This window comes from Amphiura filiformis, chromosome 1 (genome assembly GCF_039555335.1).
Source record: "Amphiura filiformis chromosome 1, Afil_fr2py, whole genome shotgun sequence".
Lineage (NCBI taxonomy): Eukaryota > Metazoa > Echinodermata > Ophiuroidea > Amphilepidida > Amphiuridae > Amphiura > Amphiura filiformis.
In genome coordinates, this window is record NC_092628.1 from 36,551,264 (window position 1) to 36,566,962 (window position 15,699).

Sequence of the window (15,699 nt, forward strand, 5' to 3'; positions counted from 1 at the left end):
TGAGCCTGGTCATGCACTGACATGTTAAACAACATGGCCTGTGGGAAAACGATTAAATTATATTTTCCATTTTGTTTGCTGATATTTGGGCAAACAGTGCGGTGTACATATCACTCTTGATGGAGATGATATATTCAACATCATCATTGTATACATCAGGCGGGTGAATAGACTGTATTGATAAATACTGTGATTATCACACATCTCCTGGTCTACTAGACATGGCCACAGGGAACTTTCAAACCATGCCATATTGCATCTTCACAAAGTTTGATAACACACTCCTATGGGTGTTTCGGAAACACCCAACAAACATGTGATTTTACTGAATTTATCCAGCATATCCAATTTGTCCAGTATTCAATGTGGTAAAATCTTAGTGTAGTGTACTCTAAGAACTTGTGACTTCAATGTGTGCAATTTGATCTTGCGATATCTTAAAATATGCATTGAAATGAGACAATGTGCACTGATATTTAGATTTACATTATTTTACATGTGTCAATTAATACATGTAAATTGTAATAATAAACTTCCAAAACTAAAGCCATGCATTAAACATTTTTTATGCTTGACACTGCAAATGGGCAATAGGGTGCAGTATGGGCCAATTAGCATATTCTGGTAATCGAAGCTAACATTGATGAGACTGACCGTTGATGTAGATGTTGTCTGAAGTTAGATGTGAAGGATTCATGCAACATAAACCAAAGTGCCGCCACATACTGATGATACACCTGTGTTTGACCAGGACGTACTAATCAAAGGTGTCATGTCTAATATACCTGGGGCACATGCTGTGGACATCACATTCTACATGTTCAGGCATTTTGACAATTTGCCCTACGCTTGATAAACGAGCATGATGACAACAAGACTTGGTTGACATTTGGCATGCACATTGCAGAATTTCTGATGCTGACATCCTGTGGGAAAACATCAGTAAAATTTTACTTTTAATCATCACTAAAAAGGTATGATAATCACTAGCATCTTGAAAGAAATGAGTAATGAAAATGTTACAGATTTGCAAAAAAAACACAGAATGGAATGTTCAGATTTGACATTTCAGTTGCTTGTACCAGGTACACAAATTAAAATTGCACATGTGAAGCTCATTAATGTGTGTAGGACTGAGGCTGACCTGTAACCCTACAGTACATGACCTCATACAGAACATAACCTGCCAGCATACTCACAGTCTGCGACACTACAAGAAGAGATGTCGCCACAGAACAAAAACAAGCAAACATTATGCATCAAAGCTGAATTTACTACACATGCACCCATTAAGGGGGTAATCCTATCAGTTTAGGATGTCTTCAAACTTGCATACAATTTCAAATATCGTCCCCTTTATGTATCTATGTGAGAAAAGGAGAACATTTTCAGCGTAAAAGTGAATAATTAGCCAAATTTGCAAACCAATACGTTGGTACGTGTGAATTGCATTATGGTCCGGCATCCAGAAATAACACTCCCGTTGAGTGCTTCGCCATACCGCTACGCCCATCAATCATTCTTGTGACAAAATATCTCAATCTTTTTATTTTAATTTGACCCTGATATATTTCCTTTTAGTTTTGTGTATTACCATCATGTACATTTCACACTTTTATTTTATTTTATGATTTGTTTTAATGAAAAAAAAATGATTTTTTTAAAATTTTATTTCTAATTAATAAATAAATTTTGTAGTGGGGGGCATTTTTTCATGTTCCTCGTATCATGCTTGACAAGATATATATGGCCTTACTCTTTATTTATTTTGCCCGTATGTATTTCTTCATTTTTGTTTTAAGCGTATATTATTAGAGTGCCCTCTATATTATTTTGGACCTATTACAGTTTGTGCGAATTGGTATGGGAGTAAAACGGCACTTATTCATGGATTCATTCTTTCCTACCCAGAATGTCAAAGGTGGTATACCACTATTAGCCTGATTTTCATGATTTTTCTGAAAATATATCAAATTGGATCGGCAAATTTCAGGATATAATAATAAAAATATAATCTATTTAAATGATACCAAAAAGTCATCAACAATGAGAAAAATCGGGGGGTGGGGGGGGGGATGATGTTGTTGATCGGGTTACGGACCTTTAAAGGTGGGTGGTTCAATGTAATTTTTTTGTATTCTATTCATAATGGCTCATGAATAGAACAATACAGGTACCAGTACCAGTAGTAATTACCATTGATAAAGCTAGTGTACAAAATGTCCAAATTTATTTTTGTTATATTATTTAAAAACATTGCTGACAACATTTTACACCGTCCATACCTCTTTACTCATTATCATGCGACATTACATGGGAATCTTTACTTTTATTTAACCACAATGGCGGATGATGCCATCACGTTTTCGTTCATAACATCTAAATGGAACATATTTCAAATCAAGTCTAAAATGTGCACTGGAATTTATGAGAAAAATATGAGTTTCTTCTTGGATGCAAACTCTCTATTTTTATAGAATAAAGTGTGGGAACAGAAGCTATTGATCTTGTCGTGCACACCTTTAAATCAAAGTCTAAGTTGATTTCACATGGATTGTCTATTCAAGTCATGGCTAAGTTCAACACATATAACACTTCAGCCTGAGTGATAAGAGCCTATCTCTCCAGTAAATCAAATCACTGCAGCAAGTGCAATTTCAAGCACTTCCATTTAGAATGCTAAATTACAATTTGCAAGCTTACACAACAAACATGTGTCAAGGTTAAATTATTCTTGAGAAACTGCAGGATTGGTTAAACCTCTGTCATGTTCCCTAGTGCATGAAAATTATGGAATCTCGAACGATAACGAATGATAGCAGAACTCATTCTAGTTCAGGATACTGATATGCAGACTCCTTAAATCTGCTTATTGATCAATGATCATGGTGATGGCACCAAACTCACCTACTTCAATTAGGCTGATTACTAGGTTGTAATGGGCAAATTGATATATATTTTAAGAGTAAGAGTAAATAGCACAAAAAAAACCACCCAATTTATCACCTGTAAAGACCAGATGACTAGTTGGCCTGTAGCGCAGTATTGTACACCCACACTCTCATTAACACCTACACATGTATCCAGAACACAAGAAACTTAAGAACAGCCTCAAACAGTTATTGCTACCTCACTCTCCTTGCCAGCCCATGGCTAGAAGTGTAAAATATTCTGTATTTCCGGTTATATGCTGAATACGGTACTAAAGTGGTTTATGCAACAACATGACATGTATGTATCACTGCAACATCACATAATCTAATCAGAATAACAAATCTTAAGTTATATTTTCAGAAGCTGTCCCTATTAATAACCAGACAGAGTGTGATGATGAATTGATGATGATAAACTAGTGTTATTATATCATCTAAGTACAAATGGATTGTCAGAAGATGAATGCAATGCAATTCACTCATGCACTCAAGTGCATGATCTTCAAAAACCAATCACCCTGATAGCTCCTGATATATGGAAACAAGCTGAATCACCCTAAGCATTTCTAAATTTTTAGAGCAAGTCAAAATATGTTCAGTCTTGTTAATAACCCCATTTGAATAATTTTCTTGCAACTTGATTTTCTCTTCAAATCACTATAAACTACATGTATCAATAGAACCAATCAATTTAATTTACCGTATTTTCCATGAACCGCCCATGCCCCTATAAGTGCCCACCCAGTGACTTTACAACATGCAAACTGTGATATTAACTGCCCATGCAAATCATGGCACACTGATGATGCTGGATGAATATTTTGGACCTTTTTACGTATTGTAGGCCTAAACAATAAAAAAGTAAATGCTCACCCAAAATGACTTTGTTTTAAAGCGCCCTAGGCAGCTAATGGAACGAATAAAGTAACTACTGCAACTATTGACAGAATACATTTTTGGCTTAACCGGCAGTCAAATAACCCATAAACCACATAACCCTATCGTCAATTGTACTTTTTGGCAAATGGAAAGGATAGAAGGAAGGAATAAACAGAGAAGATGATGAAAGAAGTTGGGCTTCGAACCAGAGACCCATCGGATGCCAAGCAAGCTACCAACGATCGGTAGCCACAGGTGTTTCAATGGCCTGGCCAATGAAACTGTGCATAACAAGGTGATTGCATCATCGCATCACATGAGTTGCATGTATGTGCAGTGGCTTCATGCTGTAAGATTTTGTCAGATTTATAGCCATTCGGGTTAATACTGGGCAAAAGATTTTAAAAAATGTATGGTAACCATCAGAACATCACTGAGTTGATGACTAGAGACAAGACTAGCAATATGCAGGAATCCGATCACTTCCTGTTACTGAGCAATGTGATTCCATACCATTATCTAGTCATATCCCTCTAGGGTTATTCTGACAGAGAATCTGCTGTTTCCAATGAAACATTCTATAACACCAATATAATGAGAAATGCTGTTCTCAGTTGGTTTTTGTTGCACGTTTTTCCTGGAGGATGAATAAGGTCTCTGTGATCAATGATTGCTACCTGCAAGATCAATACACAGCACACTGCTTCATCGGTTCCATAAAGCAGTAAAGCAACACCTATGTAAAGAAAAAAAGGCTTATGGCAAAACAAACGCACCTCTAACTGGAATGCCCATGAAGTTACAAAGTTGGGTTGGTTGGTCCATCAAAAGAATTTGACACAGACGATAATTTTAAAAATGCCAGCAAAATATGGCAGTAAACAATGATTTATAGTTTGTAAGGCTCATTTTTTTAAAAACTTTTGGGGGCCCTATATGCTGGTGTATAATCATGATAATACATGATAGATAGAATACTATAAATATGTCCTCTAATGTCATGTCAAACCAACTTCAGTGCCATACTACAGAGACACAGGATTATTTACAGCAAAAATCAAAATCAAGGGAAATGACATAAATGACATTCTGCAATCAAAGGAAACATGCCAAATTCTACTGTTATTGACTGCATCACGAATTGTCTATCAGTGAAGATTCAGATAAGTACTCTCTTATCTGCCAATACCAAACTTTATTTGCTGGCCTTGAATGATATTTCCTCCTTCATAACCTAGTAGCCGATTTTGATAATAAAAGATCTATGGCCATATCATCAACTGTGGAAGGTTATTAAACTTATAGTTGATTCCAATTTTTGCTTTATTTAAATTCTTGTTGCTGTTGTTTCTGTTATAAACAATAGTAGATTTCACAGCTACTGTAAGCCGCCTTTATTTAAAGTCTGGGCGATACAGCCTGGAATTAAGGATCTGATGGGCACAGCAACTTTTTTAGGACAAGTTGAAAATTGCGTTGGATTTTCAATGAAAAGGCAAGGCAGCATGGCAGTTTGTAATATTTCAAGAGGGCATCATGGCAACTGTTGAAAATTTGAGAAGGGCACCAAGGCAATTTCTCAAAAGTGAAGAAAACACACACAAACATAGATAGATGATTTTATAATGAAGGGGCAGGGCTGGTGCACCGACGGCTACTTCATTAGAGGGCACGGCAAGTGACTGCCTTGGGTAAAGGACATATTTTGAGGGCATTACAGCAGTGGAGATGGGCACCCACTGCAAAATGCCATAGGTGCTGTGTGTTAATTCGAGGGCTGCTGCTATTGCCTTTCTTTAATTGCAATTATCATACATTCGTAATATACCAGATGTGGTTTGTTTTTGCTAAAAATTAATATGTAAACATACATTGTAAGCAGGTCTAGCTGGCATTGGATAAAGTTATGGCTGACAGAGAGTACTGAACTTGTGCTTTATACTTAAGTCACTTGCCATTATATCATGAAATTTAGTCTTGGAACAGTTAAGGATCATGTACTAAAATCGATCCCCCTTCTCCCCCCCCCCAACCATAACAATGTTGACTGGGGTCTTATCATCAGGCTCTGTGTTGAACTCTGCAGCATTGATTGGTGGGAGAAGGAGAGGGATATAGCTTACAGGAGGGTTGAAGTTACACATGATATGGAACATTATTCAAAACACATACATCAAAATTTACATGACTGGGGATGGAAACAAGAAGTAAAATTGACCATGTGTTCCTTCGATCAGACTAGCAGTCAATTTGATTTCATTGGATTTGAAAATTCATTAATTAGTTCTAACCCATTACCATCATTCATTGTCTTCCAATTCCTTTGATTCTTCTCTCTAGCTGAAGTAGGCAACTACTATAATAACCTTTTGATATTTTCAATGCCAGGCTGCTTGCATTCAGTGTATTTCCATTAGCAGACTCACCTTTTCCCCTCACACTCTACCTGCAAGCAATTGGCTACTTACTCTGTCCTCCATTACCACATCGATAAAACTAGACATGCTGAAACACTTGGCATAAATGTTCACTACTCACTGGCCAGAGAAGAACAGACAACTGACCTTTCAATAAGGTGTATTTGTATGGTGGTGAATTATGCAACTTTTATCTTGCAAAAGACAAACTTCACAACTACTTTCAAGCTTCAAATGGTATGTGCTGTGTACTCTAATATTATGACACATTCATACGTACTGCCGCCCACTTATATTATTTCAAGATCAAATATTTATTGCCAAGTATCATCAATCTAGCACTCCCCATAAGCCATAACGAACAAAGAACTCAATCAAGAACATGAAAAACAGGAAAACCCTAGACACAATTTTTTTAATCATCCAAACATTTAGCGGTCAAGTTCCCAGCTAAATGGCTGCCCATTATTCCCTGTGCTTTGATGTACCACAACTACTAACAGTCCTTTGCAGCCATGACAATACAATAGTGCATAGTGCAGGTTTTTAAAAAATTTGTTTCAACCCACTCAACCAAAGCCACCACCTGGCTGCATAAGATGATCATCTGCTGAAGCATAAACTCCAACTATTTGATTTTACAATGACTTATCTGTATTAGAGCATTCTACAGAAATAAAGATCAATTTTAGATCAATTTTATTGCTTACCAAACTGATGTTCCAAGTAAGTGTCAAAAACATCTATGTGTTTTAGAGAATAGTTTGAAGACCCAGCCCTGTCTTGATAGCACAGGAGATGGCAGTATTTTAAGTGGAAGTTGAAATAACTTTCTCTCCCATATTATATCTGGTGATAGAAACACAGCTGGGTCTCAAAACAATACTTTTATTCTCATTTTTCAACAGATCACCCCTGAAAATCATGTTTGTACATAATTCAAGTGCTATCTTTATGGCCAGATTTATCAAGTTCAACTAGTCACTCCCATGTCATGATGTCACAAGATTTGTGAATCCATCGAGTTCTTCAATAGTCACCCACAGATGCAAAATAATGCACACACAAGATCACCCCTTGCCTACCATGTTACCGTATCACACATGCTTTTCCCCCAATTGGGTGATTTATGTTCCAAATTCGGGTAAAACCGTCCAAATCTCTGGTATTATGCGGTTGTTGCTTTTTTTCAATTAAAAAATTGGGCTACTTGAAAGTCATTCACAGTGGCCTGGCAAGCCAATTCGCTGTGCCTAGGCACTGAAAAGTTTTGGCAACACTGCAGGTTCTTACCTCTGGAATAGGTTGAGTGATGGATGCTCTTTCCATGCAGTCTTCATCATCACCATCTTCATACTGGTCTAGGCTATTGCCCTAGAAAAAAGTCAAATAAAATATAACAGAAAATTAGTTTTTACATCTATGAACTTCCAAAGTATAGTTATTTGATTCCTTCATGCAATTTTACACAAAATTAGGGTTTGGGCAAAGCCACGACTTCTCTGTGATACGGAAAATCAGAAAAATTCATGGAATTCAGGGTTTGCCCACAGAAATTTGAAAATGCCACAAAATAGAAAAAACCTGTAAAATTTCTAACTTTTGTGTTGATTTGCAAAATAAAACAAAGAAAAGTGATTATTTAGCAGTAATCAACCATTAAACAATCCACTTTAGCATTAATTCTAGGCCTACTTCAGCAAAAGGTAATACAAAATACACTTATAAATCATGTTTGTTTTCACTTTTCAGTGCTTTATCTAATCTAAAACGGAAAATCACAGAAATCGTCCAATTTGTAACACAGAATTTTAATTTGGTAACACAGAGAAATTGTGGCTTTAGGTTAATTAGGGTTAGTTTAAGGGGACTCGATCTTTTGTGCATAATTATAGAGAGCCAGGGGATTCACTCTATCATTAAAAAAATTATTTGAAGACGTTAAAGAGCCCTAAGAATAAAAAACTAGTATAATTCACGCCAGACACAATTTCTATATGACAAAAATTAATTTTTGTAATCGATCAAAAACAAATGTTTTATATCAATTTTAAATTTAGCCTGAATCGGTAAATATGGTACCTCTCGCCTTTTTTAGGTCAAGGTTGTTTTTACCATTATGCAGCGAACCATTGTTGAAGCTATTTCACATACATGTACAAAACATTCTAGAGAAAGAATGAGGCCATATACTGTTTAAATATCTTTTGTTGATTTCGAATGATAACGTCATGAAGTCGTAAATTTTAAGGTCACATTCCTAAAACCAAAACAAAACATTGCGACGCAGATATTTCCAGACTTACGCAATTTCATCATCACATCAGTGTCTTTATTATTTGTTTGAAACCTTTCCCAAACGTTCGTGCTCTTTATGCATAAAACAGCTAATCTATCTTTACAAAACGCGTCTTTTTTTAGTAAACAAAAGGCTAAAGATGGCATTATGAGATTTATCATTTATCATTACACTCCTCCGCTCAACTGCTACCGTGGACGAGCGGTAAAGCGCTAGACGCGTAATCAAAGGAAGTTCCGAATCGCTGGTTCGAATCCCAACGAAGCCTGTGGAAACTTTTTTTTCCTTCAAAATTCATGATCACATTCCGAAATGAGTCACTTGTCGGTAAATCATGTATCGTATCCTTAAGGGGGTACTACACCCCTAGCCAATTTTTGCTTATTTTTCCGTTTTTCTCAAAAATTATAGCGCATTGGTGTCAAGTAAGATATGTATATTATAGGGGCAAGGACTACAACTACTGTACTGAAAATTCAGCAACTCAATGCAAGTAGTTATTGATTTATTGATCAAATATTGGTTTTCCCTCATTTTTGACTGTAACTCCACAACTGTTGTCTGTGATGAAATAAAATTTCCAGTGTAGCAGTTGTAGTCCTTGCCCCTATAATATATATATCTTACTTGTCACCAATGCTCTATAATTTTTGAGAAAAATGCAAAAATTGGCACAAAATTGGGCAGGGGTGTAGTACCCCCTTAAATGTAGGATTAGGGTTAGCGTGTAGAGTTAGGATTGGGGTTAGGATTAGGTTACGGGTTAGAGTTAGGATTAGGATTTGCTTACAAAACAAAATTACATGGAGGATTAGTTTTCAAACTCTTTAAATCTCATACTATTACTTGGCCTCTGTACATGATTACTTGATTCAAAGTAAATACTGAATTCTGTACCTGCTCTCATGATGATGCAAAATGAAATTCCATTCTTGTTTATGCAGCTCATCACAAATAGTGTCCACTAAACCTGAATTATAAATCACTTTTTAGATTATTGTAATTTCTCCATAAAATAAAATATTTTACATTGTTCAAGCAGCTTAGCTGGAGATTGAATTTGTAATAATTATTATTGATCTTTCCCATTGCCATCAGGGCAGTGCATGAGCGGAGCTAGCTAGCTTCCCATATGAATCAATACCTACACCCATTCTGAATCTTGTCTGTTGATTATTTTTTTAGAACAAATGAAAAGGGTGTCAATTGTTACATGGACACTTATGTCATAACAGCATCAAACATAATTTTAGTTGTGGAAAGCCAAAACATAGATTGTGTTTATTTTGTTACCAATATATCATATCATATTTTTTTTTTTTAAATTTTTAGCTTTTAAAGTCATAGTCAAAGTCAGTTGCCATACAATATGTTTTATAATACTGTTCCATGTAATAAAACCTGAGCTTACAGGTTTATACAACACCACTCATTCTCTTCAAGTGAATTAATGCAATATTAATCACAGTCATACTATGCCACCACTATTTTCCATATTTGACTCTCTAATTTAATCAAAATAATAAGTGAGTCAATACTTGCCTTGAGGGAACAGGTTTTATTTATAAACAAAAGCCTTATGAAAGGGTCACAGTTGATTTGTACATGTAATTTTATTAAATGCTTGGACATTATTTACCCTGAAAATTGTGTTGTTGGTTGTTTGTTTTTGCATTTTTGATAATTCCATTGTACTTTTCATAATTATCTTGACATGTTTAACCAATGAAGATGAGCAGAAGATATCAGTTCATTGCATTACACCAGGCCAGAATATTATTACTGTACATTGATCACATACATATTTAGCTTACAAAGTGCAAAGCTTCTGAATTCGGAGGATATCACCAAAGACATCACAAACCAATTATTTACCTCTGGAAGATATAACATTACAACACACGTAATTTTTGCGATTTGAAAAGAACAATATTTGCAGCATGTAATTTTTTGCAAAATTTATATATTTTCTTAAAAAGAGAAATAAACACACACAGTCAAAACCAATAATAGACAAGTTTTTTTTCAATTTTAATTTCTGAGAGAAAATTCATGTTTTTGTGACTGGTAAAAAAATCCATCAGATTACATCACTAATAGGGATGCACCATTAGACTTCAAGGGGGGTTAGGAAGTTTTGGTTTTTTTAGTGTTGGTGGGGAAAGTTGGTTTTTTTTTTCATGTAGTGGGGAAAGTTTTTTTCAAAACTTCCTACCCCCAAGTCTAATGGTGCGTCCCTAAGCCAATGGTTCACAGCTTCACATTATCATTCTTCAATAAATTGAAAAGGAAAATTGAAATAGGAAGGTCTACATCAAAGCAGAGTGAAATCAGTCGCAATGCAGAAATTGCCCACAGGCATTTATATCAGCCTAGCTCCTGCCTGCATAAACACACTGATGACAAAACAAGCGATGATGACCTGTGATAATATACCATGCACTGATAATGAGCAAGATGGGCTGGCTATTCAAGCAACTATCCCGACTAGTGCAGGCCTCCCTCTTGAAGAAAGAAAATAAAACTAATAACACAATATGCCTAGCAAGAATAAACTTATATATTCATTTCACTTGTGTCAAGTGAATTTCATGGTTGAATGTTGAAGATTTCGAAAAATCTGAACAGACTTGCCAGTACATTTCTTTTGTAGAAATTCAATACGGGCCCTCCATCTTAGGCAAAGTAAAAAAAATTATGTTAGTTTCTTGTCCCCACCCACATTGTTTTTTGCTGCCGCATCAAAAAAGGTTTGCTTTTTTTGTTTACAAAAACACAATATAATGACGAAATTTTCGCTGTCAGTACCTTTTCTAGTCTTGTTTGCAGATAGTTTGTTACCTATGAGTCATATGGAAGTCTTGCCGAAAAGACACTTAGATCTATTGTCTTTGAGGAAAAAAATGTTGTTTTGGAAAAGGCAAAAAAAAACCCTCATCCTTCTTTTTGAAAACAGTCAGGATGAAAAACTAACTTGGCCTTATACAGCTTAGCACAAATTACAACTTGATGGAAAAAAAGCGTGTGGACCTTTTTGCAAAATGACCCCAAAAATCACCAAAATCTATAATATTTTGCAATTTGGGGAAATACAAAAAAAATGTCGGTGAGCTAATTTTGACAGACGCGTTTCATATGGATCTTAACTTTTATTTTTATCCCAAAATGTCACATTTTAACTAGCTATAGAAACTCAGTGTGGAGAATACATGAAATATGTACATATTACAAGTAATTTTGGTGAAAAATGATTTATGCCTCATGAAATATATATGTATTTATTGAGGCAGATGTTTGGATCACAAAAGTTAATCATAACATTTTTCTGTGACCTATGAGTATGACCTCTTGAAATTCATGAGTGGGCATGAAATGCTTGTTCTTAGTTTTTGGGCATTTGGGGTAAAAATGGGCCCTATTTCTTTATCATTTTAGTAATTTCTTGCATTACAAAAGGTTGTATTACACTTCATATTATTGATGTAAGGCATTTTGGTATTTTCAGCTAATTAGGAGATTAAAAGCCAGTTTCCATGACAACTCATTTGTAAGTAAATTTCCCCAGTAAAATTAACAAAAATGTACATATCCCTGTTAAGGGATCTAAAATGAGCGTTTATTGCGTTTCGACAGTATTTTTGTGGGACATGAGAGCCCCTCAGACCTATCGAATTGCATTCTGACAGGGGTCGAAATAAGCGATAGCCCGATAGCCATGGCTATTAGGTTTTCTGTCGGGCTATTGGGTTTTATCTCCATGTAGCCCGTCGGGCTACAGGAGTTTTCATGCGCGCAGAAAAATGAAAACATGTGAAAGAAAAATAAAAGCTTCGATCTCCAATATTTACGGCCTGTCCAGAAATTATGTAACATAAAATGCAATGTAACGACATTTGTTGAAGTGAAGTCACCGTAGCATTGTAACATAATTTAAAAATAGAAATAAAATACGCCCTTCCGATATTATCGCAGATTGCGATATTGTCTAGAACCACTGCTGCTAAGTTATTGCAGTGCTGAATGATGACACGTACATGAGTTGGAAAATTTTCTAATTCTAGGGATCGGAAAGAAATGCTTTGTGGGTGGTGTGTAGAGATATGCCATCGGTGAAATACGACACAATGATCGGCCAGTAGAATAAAAAAAAAATGACAAAAAGTTGCCCTTGAATTATGTTTTATAGTCATCATACTCCAGTAATTCAATAAATATCATAATATTTGGCCTAAACTTGAACTCATTTGCAATGAAATGTCATTTTTATTGAGAAATGCATGGGTTCCATGTGGTGCCAATGGTGTTGAATTCTGCACTTTGCAAGTTTACTGCATTTTGTGGAATTCGCGAACTTTTATGGCATAAAGCAACACTTTTATAGTAAGTAAACTGCTTGGGAACTTTCTTAAAAAGCGAGATAGTTGGTTACAGACGAGAATCGTGGCGTGAAAAGCGAGATCACATTTTTTGCCGGGCTTTCCATGAATCTATATACCGGTAACAACCAAAATCACAAAATCTGATACCAATTAATTAAAACGGTACATTCAATACTTGACAGATTCGAGATTAAGAACCCTTCATTTTAGGATTTGAGCGCATATTTTTAACACTTTCAGGGGGTTCAGGGGTTCTGAGAACCCCTGGTTTTAAAACCTAGTGCTACCCCTGATTATGGGGGGGGGATAAGGGTTACTGAATATTTGAACAAACGATTGGTTTGATGAATTGTGATTGGTTTGAATTGTGCAAAAACAATGTCTTTTTTCAGGGCTATTGAATTTCCTTCAGGGCTATCAGAAAAAATGGCTAGATAGCCCGGATGGCTATCAGGAAATGGTCCTTATTTCTACCCTGTTCTGAATATGAAGCATGTCTTTCTGATATCAAATAATTTTCATTTTTTGAAAATTACAATAAAATACTAATTTTATGACAAATTATAAAAATTTGATATTTTTCAAATTTTGATATATAACAGTCCTCGAAGTAAATTATATAAATCTAATGATATATTCTTAAAGTGTATGTAGCAGGGAGGAAAAGTTTATACGGTCAATTGAAAATTTTGACCTTTCATATTGAAGATATGGATTTTTTCCCAAAAGACCTAATTTTTTTGGGTGTTTTGGGGAAAAATCCATATCTTCAATACTGAAAGGTCAAAATTTTCAATTGGTCGTCGGCTTTTCATCCCACCTACATACACGCTAAGTATAAATCATCAGATTTATAAAGTTTACTTCAAGTACTGTTAAATATCAAAAATATCAATTTTAATGATTTGCCATAAAATGTGTATTAAATTGCAATTTCAAAAATCAAAATTATTTGATATCAGAATGACATTCTTCAGATTCAGAATGTATTCGATATGTCTGTGTGCTCTAATGTCCCAAAATAAATACTGTCCAAACGTTCATACCCCAGCCCTTAAGGAATCGGATAGAAAGATTTGCACAATATTTTTGTGGGACCTGAGAGCACATCAGACATATCGAATTGCATTATAACAAGGCGGTTCTCGAACCACGAGTCTCGCCTGCTTTTGCGACCACCTGCTTTTTCAATTACTTTTGGTAGAGGTAAATGAATTTGGCGGTTATCGGCTGGGCACGATTATCTGGCTGATGGTGACTGTACCCACCAAGTGTCATGCCCATGCAACAGTTTTTACTAATTTGACCTCAGATGACCCCTGGTGACCTCGAAATGACCTTCCAAAAATTTGGCTTTAAATGTTGACTGTACCCACCAAGTTTCATGCCCATCCAACAGTTTTACTAATTTGACCTCAGATGACCCCTGGTGACCTTGAAATGACCTTCCAAAATGTGGCTTTAAATGTTGACTGTACCCACCAATTTTCATGCCCATCCAACACTTTTTACTAATTTGACCTCAGATGACCCCTGGTGACCTCGAAATGACCTTCCAAAAATTTGGCTTTAAATGTTGACTGTACCCACCAAGTTTCATGCCCATACGACAGTTTTACTAATTTGACCTCAGATGACCTCTGGTGACCTCGAAATGACCTTCCAAAAATTTGGCTTTAAATGTTGAATGGACCCACCAAGTATCATGGACATATGACAGTTTTACTACTTTGACCTCAGATGACCCCGAGATGACCTCAGTGACCTTGACCCACTAACCAATACAAACCGGTTCTGTCTCGGGTCAAGATGCACCCACCCACCAAGTTTGAGGAACGTGCGACTCATAGTCTCCGAGAAAATAGGCGGAAAGCAAACTTTAACCAAAACTTTAACCAAATTTGTCACATACACACACACATACACCCCTACACACATCTGCACATCTGCACGGAAAAGTGATTATATAGTCTCCTGCCTTATCAGGCGAGACAAAAATGATTATACCAAGAATGTCCTTCTGCTATATCAAATAATTTTGATTTTTTTTTAATTTGCAATATAATACAAATTTTATGACAAATTATTAACAGTTGATATTCTTTATATTTTTGATATTTAATAGTCCTCTAAGTAAACTATAATTTGAACTTTCATATTGAAGATATACATTTTTTTCCCAAAAAGACCTAGATTTTTTGTCTTTTGGGGGAAAAACTATATCTTCAATATGAAAGGTCAACATTTTTATATGATGGACGGCTTTTTAGCCCAGCTACATACACTTTAAGGGATGGGGTATGAACGTTTGGACAGTATTTATTGTGGGACATCAGACATATCGAATTGCATTCTGAATACGAAGAATGTCCTGATGATATCAAATAATTGTGATTTTTTGAAATTCGCAATGTAATACACATTAACAGTAATCGAATTAAACTTTATAAATCTGATGATTTATACTTGAAGTGTATGTAGGTGGGATGAAAAGCCGACGATCAATTGAAAATTTTGACCTTTCGTATTGAAGATATGGATTTTTTTCCCAAAACACCCGAGGTCAAAAATTTTAAGCTTTTTTCATGTGCTCTTTGATATATCGCCCTTTCAACCAAATTTAACACCCTGGGAGTTACTAGAAACAATGCAGCATTGCTTCCTGATAAATTATGCCCATTTTGTGCTTTTGTATTTTATATAATTCAATTGTTACATTTAATTGCAAAATGCTGCTTGGTAGTTGGCGATTGCATCACCAAGCAATCAGCATTTGGCATCACTCCTCAACT

At 35.6% G+C, this 15,699-nt stretch overlaps 1 protein-coding gene across 3 annotated transcripts in view; it reads right to left on the reverse strand.

Annotated features, from left to right (window-relative positions):
- The window catches only part of LOC140146373 (uncharacterized), a 179,521-nt gene that overhangs the window by 139,013 nt on the left and 24,809 nt on the right, over window positions 1-15,699 (reverse strand). For 2 of the 3 annotated variants that reach the window (XM_072168249.1, XM_072168226.1), the window contains exon 1: window positions 7,523-7,578. Coding sequence is in view for 1 of the 3 variants with exons in the window: in XM_072168203.1 (XP_072024304.1) it covers window positions 7,523-7,603 (81 nt within the window). In the remaining 2 variants the exon portion in view is untranslated. Of the gene's footprint in view, window positions 1-7,522; window positions 7,604-15,699 lie in introns of those variants that run through there. The other variant, XM_072168203.1, reaches the window with a different exon arrangement.